Source organism: Pangasianodon hypophthalmus, chromosome 5 (assembly GCF_027358585.1).
Source record: "Pangasianodon hypophthalmus isolate fPanHyp1 chromosome 5, fPanHyp1.pri, whole genome shotgun sequence".
Classification (NCBI taxonomy): domain Eukaryota; kingdom Metazoa; phylum Chordata; class Actinopteri; order Siluriformes; family Pangasiidae; genus Pangasianodon; species Pangasianodon hypophthalmus.
Window position 1 is genome coordinate 10,953,675 of NC_069714.1, and position 17,586 is coordinate 10,971,260.

Here is a 17,586-nt window from a genome sequence, read left to right on the forward strand (position 1 = left end):
TTAAGTGCATCTTTCCACAGTGATCATTTCTTTTTGCTGTGTTGCAGCATCAAATATAAAATAGAATTTTTTTTCTGCTCCTTTTGAAGTGACTCTCTACAGAAATAAAATAAAATAAATTATTTAGATGTCCTCAGAATTATTTTAAAATAAAGTCTCTCCAGGCAGTTCAGGAAACCACGTACATGGGTCTTGTGTGACCTTAAAAGTTGAAGTTGTTCTGTAAAATCTGCAATGCCCTGGTCGTAAGACCTCCATGCATGACTTACTGGCCAGGATTTCCAAGATCATACAATTATTTTGTGAATCAGTGGATTGTTCTTGTACCATTCCATGACAACATTTCTTGTTGTGCTCAGTACCCACTGTACTGTACTATTTAGAAGGGATGGAGGCTATCCAATTCTCAAAGCAGCTGTTCAAATGTCACAGAGGAAAGACACAAGGGCTCCTTTATCTAAGCAGAGGCTGGCCAACAGGGTGGTGGACATAATCACCATGGCCTGGATAGACTGGAAGACCCAAATGTGACATGCTTCTTTAGGAAGATCTTGGCATTCTAGCATGAAGGTATGCAGGTGATTCTCACTGCCCCTGGCAGTTATCCAGGGTTCACAGAACTGCAGTTACATATGTCACTAGCATTTTAGAGACTGCTGCCCTGGAAAGCTACAAACAGAATTGGGCAAATTAGGACCACATAGCAGAGATATGCTGCCCTGTGCACAACATGTTGTCTGTGGGCTATATGGAGCGGCGGCGTGATAAGAAATATGCATTCATTTATGTTTGTACAGAAATGGGTTAGAAATGGTTTTATTAAAATATGGCAGTTCAACCTGCCTCCTGTCTGTCTGCAGCTGATGCTTGACCACATCCTCCGCCTAAATTCGTTACTTGGTGCATTGTCGTTTTGCAGCAATACAGCTTTGAGATGTCTCAAATATGTCTCTATGATCTTTGCAGATTTTTATTTTGTCATTTTCTCCCATTCCTCTATGCAAAGTCTCAAACTCCAGATGTGCCTTTAAGAGAGTGTGCCTTTAAAATGATGCTAACCATAATGTCAACTTATGTCTATACTAGACTGTGTGTCTAATCAGAGAAACTCACTGGGTTAACACAGGTCTATCTTGACTTCCAGGGTGTGCTATGCTGAAGGTGATTCGTTTACTAAGAGAAAAAAGAAGATGCGAGACTTCTGATCATTTTGTTTAGTAGGCGACGGTGTCTGCCTGATTAGCATAATAACTTATTAATTATAAAGTTTACAAAAATTGTGAAAATTCAGAATGCCAACAATCACTATTACAATCAAAAAAATGCAGTAAGTATGAATCACTCTTTACTCTACCGTAAATCCGGGATTGATCAACCTGAAAACTAAACCAGATAGCAAGATTCAGCCACCATCACAGTGGTTTGATTCGGCTGAGATGGTGGCATCGTGTCTCTTTTACTGTGGGAAAGTCAGTTTCATAATCAGACAGTCAGGTATGCACAAACGGCACACCATACTGTTATAGACTTATAGTGATTTATTAGATTAGATTAGATTAGATTCAACTTTATTGTCATTGTGCAGAGTACGAGTACAGAGCCAGTGAAATACAGTTTTTCGCATATCCCAGTTTGCTTGGAAGCTGGGGTCAGAGCGCAGGGTCAGCCATGATATGGCTCCCCTGGAGCAGATGTGGTTAAGGGCCTTGCTCAAGTGCCCAACAGCAGCACCTTGACAGTGCTGGGGCTTGAACCCCCGACCTTCTGATCAGTAACCCAGAGCCTTAACTGTTCAGCTACCACTGCCCATATTGATGCCATTGATGCCATTGATGCCATTATTAAGTATGCTACAAATAAATAATGTTTTAAACATGTAATTGTGAATGGTAAGTAAAAACCTTATCCAATGAAAACATGTGCCCCAAATTACCAAACATGTCATTAAACTGTATAATGTTAACTGTGCTTAATCTCCAATATACCTTCAAAAGTGGATGAAATGTTCATATATTGCTGTGGAAATTATATACAATGAAGCGTCTGTTGCACAAGCTTTTTAAACACTTCTATGTTTTTCCAACCCGGCAGATACGGGAGAGGATCAGATCGATCATATTTTTGATGATGGGGAGGGGTGGATGTAGGTCATGGGGTAAGTGGTGGGCCAGCGTCATCTCCCAGGCATCCAGCATTTGTATGTTAAGTCCTTGGAACATAGCACGCAGTACAGCATCCTGCTGCAGAGAGAACCAGTCACTGTTTGACAGGCTGATCTGTAAGTTCAGTTTCCTCATGTTGACAGTGCGGACCACCACTAAAGTAGCTGGCTCACGGTTCAGTAGCCTCACCACGGCCCTGCGGATGTGCCAGAGGCGCCGTATATATACCTCAACAGGGAAGGTGTTAAAGTGTGACCCCACACTCACAAGAACCACAGTGTTTGGCCCACCCTCAATCCTGTCCAGCTCATTTGATACATAGCGCAGCTCAGAAGAGAACACTGTAGGAAAATGGATGGGTGGCCCATGGCAGCGGTAGCTGACCATAATGTTGTTCTTGCTGTCCACAGCCACGAATTGCCCTGATATCGTACGACTGTAGAGATTTATCTTTTTCAGGTCTGTGGAGGGCAGAAAGTGGAGAGAAAATCATGGGAGAAAAACTGATAAAACATGAAAAATGAGTGAGTGTGCTCAAAATGAATAGGCAAGGTTGCTCAAAAAGAGATCACTAATAGTCTAATAACTTTTTATCATTAATAGTCTAATAACTTTCTCTTACTAGGAACAAAAGCAGTGAGGTACTCAAACCACTGCCGTATAGTTGAATCTCCAAACATGTATAGAAGCTTCCCTCTAAGACAATGTGTTATGACTGATGAGTCATTAAACTCGTGCATATCCATGGCGTTCAAAGGTCTCCAGGAATTGTTATAGTAATATCCAGCAGCAGTGTAATTATTTTTCACTTGGGTTTGTCCTTTCAGGGGGAAAAAAAATACATGTTATAAAAAAAGTAATAAATATTATATGTATTTAATGACAGCATATTCTATATCCAATTTCATCTCAAAATAAAAATTCTAATTCAAGATTTACAATAAAAAGTGAAACAATAAAAAGCAAAATATGCATTTAGCAAATATACATGCAGTTTGGGGAATTTTCTAGCATTTTTATCTCAATAAAGCTCATCATGAAATGCAAATACCATTATACCAAATGGAAAATGTACATGTTATTTTTGACTGTGAATTTTCATTTTAGGCTAAAAATTGCACACATGATTGGGACATTTATATTCAATTGTTGTCATCATTTTACATATTACATTTTCATTTGGATTTTGCCACCAATGTTTCAATAGATGATATACTGTAAAAGCATAGACACACATACACACATACACACACACACAAATATGGCAGTCTTCTTTTGGATTCAGCTAAGAAGTTTTTTTTTGTTTGTTTGTTTGATTTTTTTTCATTATTTGCACATCATTCATTCTACCTGAGTACTGAGTCTTCCAAGGGTTAAAGTTGGATGGAAGCATATGTCAATTTGCTGCTGCTTTCACTGTGGGCACTGAATTTATGCAAGATTCTCCCAATCTGTCCTCTGTATTTATGCAAGATTCTCCGAACCTGTCCTCACTAACATCTTGCTGGTTTTCATCTGTGTTGCTCTTGTCACAGATATCTGACTTGGCGAAGCTCACTCACTGAAGGTCGAAAAACACACATAAATCCTCCCTGTGTTTGAAACATAGGGTGAATAATGGGACATCAGGTTAGTAGGGGCAGTATAACTAAGCAACACTTGTTTCCTGGCCTGATAAAACTTATGTTCCTATGCAGTTATAAAATTGTCATGACTAATATATAAACATAGCTATACAGTAATGCATATACACAGTCCCCTTCGAAAGTATTATTTTTTAATTTCTTTTTATTGCATTTTAACTACACATGTACATATAAATTTCCATGTAACAGAGAAAACACACACACAAAAAAAAAGAAAAAAAAAAGGCTTCTCAGTATTTTACCTTAATATACAATATCACCTCTGTTTTTAGTCTTCTATCAACACATTTCCAACTTCCAATTTGAAAGGTCCCCAAACTCCATCAAAAATTATGTATTTATCTCTTAATATATGTTATCTTTTCCATTAACATATTTGTTACCATTTCTTTCAGCCAACGTCCTATAGTCATATATACTTTTCCAATTTAAAGAAATACGCCGTTTCGCTTGAAGAATACATATATTTATAAATATATATTCCTTCTTTTTTAACTTGATTTCCTTAAGATATAAATGAAATAAAAAGATTAAAGGTGACAGTGGTATGTTAACATCAAGGATCTTTTCTATCTATTCGATATAGAATAGAACTTTTAGAATTGTTAATTTTGTATCCAGAAATTTTTCCAAATGTACTGATAAGATCTAATAAAGCAGGTATTGATGTATCAAGATGCTTTAGGAAAAGAATTACATCATCAGCGATTAACGCAATTTTATGTTCTATCTGTCCAATCTTAATGCCTGTTAATTCCACATATTTTTTTTTACTGCTATTGCAAATGGCTCGATGGAGATGGCAAAAAGAAGAGGAGAAAGGGGAGAACCTTGTCTATACCCTCTTTATAAATGGTTTTGAAAGAATATTATTTGTCAACACTTCTGCTGTAGAACTAAATCTGACCAATAAATCAAACAAATACGACCATTCAACCCAATCGAAGGCCTTTTCGGCGTCCAATGATAGTAGAGCAGTATCTCGTTCACCCCTCTGTTCATAAAGAATATTTAGGACTCTTCGACATTGGGAAATCCTTGCCTACGTTGTATAAAACCATTTTGATCCTCTCCTATTAAATTTGATAGTGTACCTTCTAACCTCTTAGCCATAACTTTACTTAATATTTTTGTGTCTGAATTTAACAAGCTAATTGACCACATATTTTCACACTTTGTGTTTGTTTTTCCTGGTTTTGGTAATAATGTAATTAAAGCTCCTCTCATTGATGCAGGCAAAAGATCTTGATGATACGCCTCTACTGTCATTTCCATAAAAGGAGTTAGCAATGTTTTATAGATTTCTATAGGAAGCCCATCTGGGCCCGCAGCTTTTCCTGATTTCATAGAGTCAATAGCTTCTCCAATTTCTTGTAATGTTTGTTCTTTTCTTCAACTGAAATCTGAGGTATATTTAGACTATCTAAAAATTGCATCTGGATATCTACATTTAGTGAGCATTCTGAGCTATAGAGTTTTTCATAATAAGTTCTAAATGCTTCATTGATCTCTACTGGGTCAACTATATTTCCAGTTGAGCTCTCAATTATTGTGATAGTACGCTCCGTTTGTTGTTGTCGAATTTGCCAAGCAAGTAACCATCCTGTTTTATCTCCATATTCATAAAAATTTTGTTTCAACCTTAAAACTTTTGAAGCTGCTCTACTTGCTGACAATTCATTATATCGAGACCTGAGTAATAATAATTTCTCTTTTCTGAAAAATATTATTTTCTAATTTTTTGATTTGATCTTCTAATTGTTTCATTTCTTGTCTAGACTTCCTAGCTTTTGAACTGCAAAACCCAGTTATATGTCCTCGAATAAAAGCTTTGAATGCTTCCTATCTAATACAAGCAGATGTTTCAGACTTATTAATTTCAAAATACAAATCAACTTGTTTGCCCACATATTCTACAAACTCTGGGTCACTAAGCCATCCTATCTGAAAATGCCATTTAGGGGGATTTTTTTATGAATTTTGTAGTTTTGTATGATAAAGAAACTGCTGCATGATCAGAGATGACTATACTGTGATAACTACAATAAGTTGTATTGTTAAGCAATTGTGCAGAAATTAGGTAATAATCAATACGTGAGTATGTTTGATGCACACCAGAATAACAGGAATATGATATCGCTGCAGGATTAAGATCCCTCCAAACATCTAATAAATTAAGAGCTTTCATAAATTCACTATCACCTTCCTGGCTTTAGTATGTGTTTTATCAATCCCTGCTGAACGATCTTTAGTAGGATCTAACACACAATTCATATCCCCTGCGATAAGATAGTCAGGCAAATTAGCAATTAGCAAAAACAAATTATTAAAAAAATGTAGGATTGTCATCATTTGGACCATATATGTTAATTAAATTTATCTTTTCATACTACTGCATTTGACCCCCCACCCCTTACACTCCGTATATGGCGCTGATTGGTCTACACACCCGTGAGGAAATATCAGGTACTTCTGTCTATATTTATCATCACAACCATGTTTGTAACACTACTCTCACATATTATATTAAACTATAAATACACATTTTCACATTTCCAGAGAACAATAATAACTGAATATACTTAATTATTATTTTACAAATTGGTCTCGATTCACTATCGAGTCTCCACAACAAAAAGAGGATAACGTTTATGGTGTATGATCTGAGTTATTTTAAACCTACATTCAGGATTTTAATAGTCCAACTGGATTGAGCCTACCTTTATTCTGTGTCTAATTCTTCAATGAAGCTTTCGACCACTGCCGGTGTGTCAAACACCTTTGATTTCTCCTGGTGAGTTAGAAGTAGACGAGCGGGATATATGATCCTGTGTTTACCGATACCTCTCTCTCGGAGCTTATGTCTCACTCCATCATAAGCTCTTTGTTTCCTGTGAACTTCAGCCGAAACATCTGGATAAAAGCAAAGAGTGTGTTCCTTGTATGAAATCACCCCCTTGGACCTGGCACCTGTTCTTTTTGTTTGACGTTTAGGAACTTCATTATTTGTGTTCTTGGTGGTGTATTGGCATCCCGTCTTGTGTTCCGAACATCCTTATTTCATTATGGGCCCACTCTATGTGCGCGCTCTATAACTAACGATGTGCTCAAGTCCATTTCCAATATTTTTGGAATCCAGGCCTCTAAAAACGCACACGTGTCGTTTCCTTCTTCTTTTTCCAGTAAACCCACCAGCCTCAGGTTGTTCCGTCTGTTTCTGTTTTCCATGTCGTCAACCTTTTCTGTCAGTTTTTTAACTTGTGATTCAAGGGAATGTGCATGAGCACTGAGTTGAATGATTTCATCTTCTGCTCCAGAAATGCGTTCCTCGGCCTCCTTCACGCATTCCTTTACCTCTTTGATCGCTGACATAACACCGTCAATTTTACTCGTAACTCGTTTGTTCATTTCTTTAATGGCTTGTAACACATCTGCATTGCTGGGGTTCAACTCAGTTACTTTAATAGATTCGCTGTCGTCATCTTCCTCTATCTCTTTTAGTTCGTCTGCGTAGTCAGAATCCTGTGACATCTCTTGAGCCTCGTTATTCACTTTTTCTTGAGTTCTTCTGATCTATCAAAGTTTTAAGGGAGCTTGAAGGATTTATATTCAAATTTATAGGAGGGTCGTTAACTCGCGTCTTCTCAGTACCACTCCATAACTGGAGGTTCCTCCAAAAGTATTCTGAAAGCAATACCAATTCTTTTGTTTTTTCAGTACACCAAAGAAATTAGGGTTTGAGATCAAAAGATGAGTATGAGACAATAGATCAGTATTCCAGCTTTCATTTACTGATGCTTACATCTAGATTTGGTAAACAATTTAGAACATGGCACCTTTTGTTTGAACCTACCCAATTTTCAAGTGATCAAAAATATTAGAACATGTGACTGACAGGTGTTTCTTGTTGCTCAGGTGTGCCCTGTTAGATTGAATGTTTAAACAATTAATAGCTCTGAATGTCTACTCTTGGTTTGAGCCCTGGGTTTCACCTGTGAAAACTGCATTTGTTGTTAAAAAGGATAAACCAACATGAAGACCAGAGAGCTGTATATGGGAGAAAGGCATTCTGAAGCTGAGAAAAAAAATCGATCAGAGCCATTGCCCACACTTTTTGCATAGCCAATACAACAATTTGGAATGCCCTGAAAAAGAAAGAAACCACTGGTGTACTAACAACAAGACATTAAACAGGTCAAGGAAAACAACAGCAGTTCATGAAAGAAACATTGTGGGTGTTGTGAAGAAAAACCCAAAAACAACAGTCACTGACATCATCAACAACCTCCACAGGACAGGTGTGAAGGTATCACAATTCACCTTTCAAAGAAGAATTTTAGAGCAGAAATATAGAGGTCATACCACAAGATGCAAGTAACCACTCATCAGAAGTAAGAAGAAAGAAATCAGAAGGTCAGACTGAAATTTCAAAGTGATGGAAAGGCCAAAGTGTGGAGAAAGGATCTGTTCATGATCCAAAACATACAAGCTCATCAGTCAAGCACGGTGGAGGTAGTGGTTTGGACTTGTACGGCGGCTTCTGGAACGGGCTCAGTAGTCTTTATTGTTGATGTAACTCATGATGGTAGCAGCAGAATGAAGTCTACATAAACATTCTGTTTGCCAATTTACAGAGTAATGTATCCAATCTAATTGGGAGGAACTTCATCATGCAGCAAGGCAATGACCCAAAACACAGTCAACACAACAAAGGACTTCATCAGGGGAAAAAAGTAGAAAGTTTTAGATTGGCCAAGTCAATCACCAGACCTTACTCCATTGAAATCCCCCAAAACAAACAACAACTGAAAAAAGCTGCGGTACAAGGAAGAGCATCACAAAAGAAGAATGTAACAATTTGGTGATGTCAGTGGGTCGCTGAGTTGATGCAGTAATTGCAAGCAAGGGATATGCAAGCAAATACTTTATTTACTTTAAGACTATCTGTTCCTTTACTTTTGCTCACTTAAAAATTGGGTGGTCTGCCACCAATGGTTGTCCAAGTTGTTTAACACATCTAGATGTAAACATCAGGAAATGAAAACTGAAATTCTAATCTGTAGTCTCATATTCATCTTTTGATCTCAAATCCAAATGTCTTCAGTGTATAGCAAAAACAAAAGACCTGGCCTTGCCGTTACAATACTTTTGGAGGGGACTGTGCATACAATATAATACTGTAATAAAATAAGCATTAGGAAACATAATAAATAAGATAAGCAAAGATAATACACATAGCTTGGCTATTTGGGACAGCAGGATTCAGAATAATTGGGACAGTCTTCAAAAGACCTTTCCAATTATGTAAAACATTCATTTCATTCACTCTTGCCCTCTTATAACCCAAACATAACAATGATACATTTACTGCAAAATAGAATGGCACCAAGGAGACAGGCAAATATGCAGGGAGGCAGCAGGAGAGACAGAGAGAGAGAATACAGGCAAATCGTGACCCACCGTTAGATAAACAATATGAGCATTAGAAGTTACCTGACCTATTAAATGCATAGCGCTGCTGGAACTCTCCTCTACTTGGCCACATTAAAATTGCAATTATGCAGTAAAGTACATGACCACAAATAACATCTGTGAGTTTTATGTCAAACAATAAATATCCTCTTGACTATTTATTATTCAATCACTGCTATGTATGCCAGCAATTTCGACAGTAATTGTTTTCATATATGAAATCAGCAATACTTTTAGTTTCCTTTTATTTTGTTATAAGTAAGTGCTCAGGTTTTCATGTTTGTGTTTACTGTTATTTCAGACAGCTGTTAGCACTGTGGAACTGAATATGAAATGAAATACAAAATTTACCTTCTTCTGCAGGTAATACAGTCACACTGCCCATCCCTGTTGCATGTATAGGAACTTTGAGATTTACACCACTGAAACAAATTTGCAGAAAATTTGTGTTATTCTTATATGAAGAAGACAAAACGCTTTCATTAGTCACTAATTTGAAAATGTTGCACTTGATGGTATGATTTTAGTACTTTTTTAGAGCAATACTATTTCATTTTTATCTCATTTTTTTCTCATTCATTTTCCTTTTCTCTTAGAAAGACTATAAGACTAATTTATCTACAAAAATACAGAAATGCTGTCTCACCTCTGGAAGAACTGTTCTTCATATTTTGTTATGAGGTTTGGCTTTATGCCCCCTTTACAATGTGTAACTCGTGTGTCACAGCCTAGCATTTCAGGCTTGTAGCAGTACCAGGGCTCTCCAGTTAAAGGGTCAGTGTAGTTGCAGAGTGGTTTCTTATTGAGTGGCAGACACAGGTTGCACACGGTGGTCTCTGAGATGGCGCCAGAGCGGAACAGACTCTTAAAAAACCCTCTGTCGGGTTGCTCCTCCTGCAATCTCTTAAGTACCACCACTGCCTCACTTGGGTGCACCATGGTGATTTCAACCCATGCTTCACCAGTCCACAGCAGTGGGAACAACACTGTATAGTTGCCATTATGATGGTCGTGCACCTTCCCTGCAACACCGGCACCCAGCTCGGGTGAATGCAGCCGGGCTATCAGGAAATCTCCACCATGCTTCTTAGGTAGGCCCAAGAAGTTTTGCACGTGAACATGAACCACAAGCTGACCACCTATGTATTGCTCTGCTGGGCCCTGAATCACAAAGTAGCTCTTGGCAGGGTCGCTGCTGAACTCCACAGGCAGGCCTTGCACCAGGGGACCTGGCCATGCAATGGAATTGAGCAGATATCTCTCTTCGTTGGCCTCTTCTGCCGTGGGCTCCTGGCCAAAGTGTGCACAGTAAGTGTGGTTTACCTCCAGCGGCCACAAGATTTCAGGAGGCTTAAAGGATGAGTGGATGCTGCTCTGTATTTTGTAGAAGGTGGATGTTAGTTGATCATTTAAATCCTGCAAGCAGTGAAAAGAGTAAATTTGAATTCAATACACAGTCAAAGTAGAAGACACAACTCTGGAAAAGTCTTGAAGACACACCAGCAGTAATAACTAGCAGCAGACTTTATCATTAATCCTCAATATATTTTGGTGATGTGTCTAGTTTAAAAAGTTATTTTACAACCACTTGCATAAGTGGGCACACAGTGCAATGCAATTAAACTAAAGCTGTTCTGACCTAATGGAGTGATATCCTGAATGTGCATCTTGATATATAATATGAAGGTACAATGTAGGGAAGAACAAAAGCAAATACTGTCCTGGCACGGTACAGGAATTCTGCATTGCTCTCCTGATATAGGGACATATTCAGAGTCAGCAACTTAAGTCCAAAAGGCATCAACATTTAGGCAGAGAAAATTACCCATATTCAGAGATGGGCTTTGGATGTGGGCTCTACATTCAAATTATGGAAATTATCTGCATGTAGTTCCCATCTGCAAGGGTGTAAGATTTTTTTAAGTAGAAGCATCTTAGACCAAGTTTTATCAATAGTGTCTACATCATCGCTTTAAACACTAGCACTTGTTTTTAAGCCTGTAAAAATCAGCATAGAAAAGGCAGACTGAAGAAGGAAAAAAAATTTTTCTTTGCTGTCAAATGTAATACAGTGTAAACTTAACATAAAAACAAACATAAAAGCAAGCAACAATTTAAAAATTAAAAAGAAAAACAACTAATGCAATGATATACTATATGAGTGATAAGATGGCAAGCATTGAAATAAACATGTAACAGGACACTAACTAATTATCACATAAATGACTGCATTATTTGGTTCAATTTAAAAACATGGCTTCCACCCACATTATATGGAAGCTTATAAACAAGCACTTGATTAAATTCATCCTATTATTTTGCATTTTATTTTTATATCATGCGCAGACAGTTAAGTGTGCACACAACTTAAGATACTAAAGCAAGATCATAAAATTGTAATGTTTGGGCAGGATTTTATAAGACTTTTAAGTCACTATTTCGAGATGTCAAATTAATAAATAATACTCATGTTTTGGTTAATTTGAAAATATGCCAATGGTTTGAATGATATGCTGACCAAGCATTCATCTGCTTTAATTATAGCTCACTTAAATAACTGTTGTTCATAAAAATGTTCATTAAAAAAATTTGATAAGCAATGTCTCGATTAAGATGCTGTCTCCTCTGATGTACTCCTTGTGAGAAAGAAACAACAACTTTTTTGGACCTTAAAGAGATGATAATGTTAATCCATAAATATGTACTGCTGGAATTAATCCTGCTCTTTGCTCAAGCTGATATCACTCAAAAGAATGGGCTCAAATCCAAGGTCAGAATCATGCTAAATCGAGACACATCTCTGTTTTAGGCAAACTCCATGTTTAGGCAAACTCTGTGTGCATAGCTTTTGCACAAATTCTGAATACAGCTTACGTCTGTAGTTATGTCTGAAGTCTGAAAACCAGTGTATGGAATTTCTGTTTTAAATCCTCACTGTGTGCACTTAACTCAACTCTGAATATTACCCCATAGTTTATAAGAATAAAAATGTTCAGGCTACTATGAGAAATGATAAAGTGATGGATTTATATCCACAATCCCTCATTGGAAACATCCTATTAGAGCAAATAACTTAAAGGTATATTGCTATTAAACACATTTGGAACAAAGTACATCAGCTGCGAGTGTGGACATCTTTGGCTCTGAATGAGTTGTACTCACCTCCAGAGATGTGATGTTGCTAATGAGCAGTATAAATCCTGATAGTGCCAACAGAATAAAGATAAGTGTCAATCTGGGTATGTGTCCGTCCATGACTTGGTGCCACTATCACAACATACAGTGCCAGTTAGCCATCAGCAAATCTCGATAAGGACAATTTGAACAACCTGACAGTGAGAAAATGACATGAAACACACAGGAATATTGCAGACGTAGTTACAGTTATAGGCATAATTTGATTAGGAATTTGGCAGGGAAAATCAGTACTCATTCTATTTCCATTTGTTTGCCCCATAAGTACATAAATATCTTCTTCTTCTTAATGTATCAATCATCTGTTCATTTTGACTCCAAAATCTCAAAGTGCTTTGCATATAAAAGTTCAGTATATGAAACAAAATATCTATGATAAAGTACATTAATAAACAAATTATACATCTATGAATACACAGTGGCACAGCAGGTAGAGTTGCAGCCTCACAGCTCCAGCGTCCCCGGTTTGATCTGAGCTCAGGTTACTGTCTGTGCAGAGTCTGAGTGTTCACCCTGTGTCTATGTAGGTTTTTTTTTGGGTGTTCTACTGCTTAACTGTCTACTGGTGCTTCTCAGATTTTAACTGAGAATAGAGTGCCTTAATCCCCATTGTGTCTAATTGCAATGTCTTTCAAAACATTTTACATCTAACTTCAAAACAGTTGCTTGTTGGTGCCAACTCATCCCTGTATTTTTCATCCTCAAACAAATTTTCACTAATTTTGCACTTTCGCATTTTCTTCTCATCTACTCTTCCAAAAACAATTGGGGAAAAAATGGCATGAAAAATTACAAGACTCGGCACTAGGTACCTATGAATGTAGAAAATAATAGAAACGTAGAAACAAAGAAAATATAAAACATGGAACCAAAAAAGTTTAAATCTAGAAGATATTACTGCTTGTCAAACAATGACTTTTAAATCATTAAATCTTTAAGCCTTAAATAGTAAGCTATTTTTAAAGTAAGCTTTAAAAATAGTTAAAAGCAACATATTTAAGACATTTTATGATCTTACATACTCGGAAAGGGATGTGTCAATATCCTATGCTGCTGAAAATTCTTGACTGAGTTTGTGTTATTTAGGCAAGGAAAAAAGTGCCACATGGTTCTCAACTATGAAAAGGAAGAGGTACTTTTTAACTTTTAAAATGGAAAGAAAGTTAAAACAATGAAAGTGATTGGCTCCCGAGTGGGGCAACATAAAAGCGTTTGCCCTTCTGTCGAGCGGTCAGGAGTAATACTGATGAAGCCACTTCTTTCAGTGGCAGGAATCCAAGACAGCGTAATTGCCTTTCTTCCTGAGAAGGAGAGCTGGGTGACGTTTCTCGTAGGTGCGGCATGCCCTTTTTTTTGTTCCAGTTTGAATCAATTATACTACATTATACTATGCTGCATCAGAGCTGTGTTTGTGTGTGTGTGTGTGTGTGTGTGTGTATTATCCACAATGGGCCGGTGTGTGTACAGGTTTTCATTCCAACCCAGCAGGAGTCACGTCTGATTTCACCTGTTTAATCTTATGTTTCAAGAGTCTGTCACATGTGACTCCTTCAGACCTGTTTGAGTATTTTTGGCTTGCAGTTTTGAATCTGATGAACTTTTACTCACCACATGACTCACTTGAACACATGTGAGAACAAAAGAGTCTTTCCAAAAAAGTGCCTCAGTGTTTTAAAAGCATGTCTTCAATGGCTTCACTCACAAAATAGCTTGGATTTGAGTGGTTGTGCCTTCAGTGTTTCAGTAAGAACATTCCAGTGACTGCCTCTGATATCTCCTTCTGGCAGTTCTCTGTGTCCTGAGACAAAACATTGACAAAATCTGATTTTTGATACTTTAAAAATGCAAATACTTGAGTTTGCCCAAACTTCTACTGCTACAGGCATATGGAAATCTTGCAGAACAGAATGTCCCATATAAACATGTAGATATTTTAAAGGCTTTACAAGGTACAGTAAAGGTGGGTACAAGATAAAAATAATAAACAGTGTGAAAGGATGAGTTAGATAAACATAACAAATATTCATTCACCAGATTGTCTGGATCTTTGCTCAGGTACACACACAGACCTCAGAGGACACAATCACACTTGACATCAATGCTGTAATTCTAAGAACGAGCGGAGAACTGTTGAACGTAAACACATCATGAATATCATCTTCAGAAAACAGATTGTATGGCACAACGTTCCAAATGTTAATCAAGCAGGTCCCAATTCGTACATTTTATACTGCATGTGAAGTAAAGTTACTCAGTATACCACCTCATGATTTAATCAAGATTTTGATTATGGCTGCCATATGTAAAAATTCATGTAAAAATAAAATATTATGACATTTAATCAATGTGATGTTGTTCAAGATCCCTATGCTTTTCTTTGTTCCATGCAACACAATTTTTTGAAAGACCAACAAGCTATCATTTTCCGTACAGTGAAAGTGTACTGTAACTCATGCCAACAAGCTCAAAAAAGGACAATGAAGTGTAACCCTACCTTGCTTTACCTTATAGGGATAGAATGTTTAAATGCCTAAATTCAAAGACAGTAAATCACACTCACAATCAAAATTACAGCGACACAGACGTAGAAACAAACAAATTAGAATTTATTTAAACACTAGGAACCCCCTTAATTTTATAATACAATCCCTCCCCAAAATAATGAAAAGATTAATTAATAAATGAATGTTACGCTAAATAAAGGAAAACCCTTATAGACTTAGCCAATTATGTAAGCAAAGTACCTAAATGAAAATAAACAACTTGTTCCCAAAACATGTTAAACACCTGAAAACAATATGATCAGCAGTCAACATTTGTACAAGTTAAACTCTGAGTCTCCATTAAGTTAGTAACCCGCTCAAGTCTCAGTCCCACTTTACTGAACCAAATAATACATTACCGTTGGAGCCCAAAACCATTGGTGCACTTTCACAGAATGATAACCCAGCCTTGTTATTTAGTATTCCAAGCTTAGTGTGACACAAGAAACAGAGTCACTTACATTTCGTCTCAGGAAAATGAGTTGCTGGCACATTCACTTACTCAAATGCCATGGTTTCCTCAATGGCGAAAAAAATGCAGGCAGCAGAAACAGCTTCCGTTCTCACATGGTGACACTGACGCAGCAGTTGTGCAGTTTAACTCCCTAACTCTCCAGACTGTTCTACTCTCAGGCAAAAAAAAAAAAATCAAAGTCCTTCGCTTTCAAAGTCCTTCCTTTTCCCGCTTTCCAAGCTGCAGAAACAAAAAACACATTCAGTGTCCAAAACTCTCACGTGCGAAGCTGCGCTCAGCTTGCTGCTGGAAAAAAAAATGGTGGCTGAGTACGCCAAATGAGGAAAAAGTCTCAAACACAAAAAAAAAAAAAAAAAACCCCACAAAAACACAAAGTGCAAGGGACTCGAACAGTCATAAACACCCGAAGCCTCTCTCACTTTTGGACCCTATACCCTTTTCGCGGTACAGTAAGTCTCCAAAGAGGACTGTATGCTTCGGTCTTGAGGGAGCAGGAAAACACGTGCAGAAGTAGCTTCACTTAACTGATATGCAGTTTGTAGTTCCTGCCTCATTTTGGACACATACTTTGAATAGGATGCAGATGACGTACCAGAAACACCAAAACGTACGTCAATGGGCAATCTGGCTTCCCTACCAAACATGAGAAGGTATGGCGAATAACCAGTAGCTTTGTTGGAAGTACAGTTGTATGCGTGTACTAGATGTGCTATGTGCTGACTCCATTTACACTTCTGATCATTTACATTTACATTTGATCATTCATTGAAAAATGATCCAAGATGGTGGCGCGGCAGTAGCACGCAGGGGCCACTCCGGGTTCCAAAATGGTGCTATTTTTGTTTTTAGCCTGACTTTTTAATGGCACATGGACATTGGAGCAACTGGTGTCCGTGTCTACCGTTGCCAGACACTAATAAAGTACAGAAACCATGCAACAACCAATCAATCAGCATGGTGATCTGCTGGAGAAGCTACGAGATCTTGGCTTGCTGCAGGGACCAGGCCTCCAGCCCTCGGCGTCGCCTGATGCTGGTGGCTGAGGGAGGGGACGTGGTAAATGGCGTGTGAGGGTGTGGAAGCACGGCAAGAGGGCGGGGGTCCGTGCTAGGCTAAAAACAAACCCTAGCTGCCTGGCTCTCCCGTCCATCCTGCTCTCTAATATCTGCTCCCTGGACAATAAATTGGACTACATCCGATATAGGAGACTGTGTAAAATAAATAAATGTCTAATTAATAAACATAAGTACCCACCAACCTATCCATGCCTATCAACATATAAAACAAATAAACCTACACACCCCTGCACACCTATTCCTATTAACACAGCACAAAAAAAGGGAGCATATCATTACCTTGGTCATGTGTGCCATATTTCTACCAGCAACTCCACCTTTTTCTGCATACACCGTGAAGAGCTCTTCCGTGAGCAAATCCAGCCTTGAGAAGAATTTTGACTGCAAATGCACCATTGTAATGCACCTGAATTCACCTATGAATAAATGCAAAAATGAAAGAGATAAATTTGAGTCATTCTCATGTGAGATGACTCACTGCAATTAAAGGCAATTATCAATTAAATGCAAATTGCATGATAATTATGTGTCAAGTCTTAAGTGTCCCTGACCACCAGAAGTCCCATGTGGGTAAAACAAACAAACAAACAAACAAACAAACAAACAATATGCTTTCCCATAATTAATCCACATACCTTATTCACCTCAAAAAGAGCAGGCCATCTCATTTTGAAATTTGCAATCATGGGAGATTCTTGAACCACTTCTTTTCTTCTTATTGAGAAAGTCTTGTTCATCAATGTTTTTATTTTTTCTTCATTTTTTTTCTTTGATTCCGAGAGCACTGCCACTCTCATATGTTCAAGAGATTCATCCGATTTGCCTGGTGGAATGGTGGGGCAGTAGTTCACTTCTGCCCTTATCGGCTTCTTAATGCCATAGGCTGGACTGCATTTTCTATCAGGTTTGTTTTTTAGCACATTTATGGCATCTTCTGGGCAGCCAAGCTGCCTAAGCTTTGTCCTGTAGTTTGCAAGTTTGTACTTCAAACTTGACCTCCATCCAATGTACCCAGTA

At 37.8% G+C, this 17,586-nt stretch overlaps 1 protein-coding gene across 5 annotated transcripts; it reads right to left on the reverse strand.

Moving 5' to 3' along the window:
* Positions 1 to 1,551: 1,551 nt before the first annotated feature.
* Positions 1,552 to 15,721, reverse strand: LOC113526229 (NXPE family member 3). 5 transcript variants are annotated; one of them, XM_034304862.2, is made up of 7 exons: positions 14,507 to 15,721; positions 14,084 to 14,273; positions 12,443 to 12,547; positions 9,927 to 10,654; positions 9,632 to 9,702; positions 2,785 to 2,982; positions 1,552 to 2,623 (listed from the first exon to the last, which is right to left on the reverse strand). In XM_034304862.2, the coding sequence occupies exons 3-7, from the start codon at positions 12,533 to 12,535 to the stop codon at positions 2,070 to 2,072; spliced, it is 1,644 nt and encodes a 547-aa protein (XP_034160753.2). In that variant the 5' UTR covers positions 12,536 to 12,547; positions 14,084 to 14,273; positions 14,507 to 15,721; the 3' UTR covers positions 1,552 to 2,069. The 5 variants fall into 5 exon arrangements, with proteins under 5 accessions (XP_034160753.2, XP_053090597.1, XP_026768899.3 ...); XM_053234622.1 differs by having other exon boundaries at positions 12,443 to 14,273; positions 14,507 to 14,602; positions 15,521 to 15,720; XM_026913098.3 differs by having other exon boundaries at positions 14,178 to 14,273; positions 14,507 to 15,720.
* Between the last annotated feature and the right edge of the window lie 1,865 nt (positions 15,722 to 17,586).

Bases quoted from the DNA above. Each gene is read 5' to 3' on its own strand.
- LOC113526229 (XM_034304862.2), bottom strand. From the start codon at position 12,535: ATGGACGGACACATACCCAGATTGACACTTATCTTTATTCTGTTGGCA. The intron at 9,703-9,926 runs GTGAGACAGCAT...AATTTGTTTCAG, and splicing joins GAAGAACAGTTCTTCCAGAG to TGGTGTAAATCTCAAAGTTC. The intron at 2,983-9,631 runs GTAAATTTTGTA...TCCCCCTGAAAG, and splicing joins TGTATTACCTGCAGAAGAAG to GACAAACCCAAGTGAAAAAT.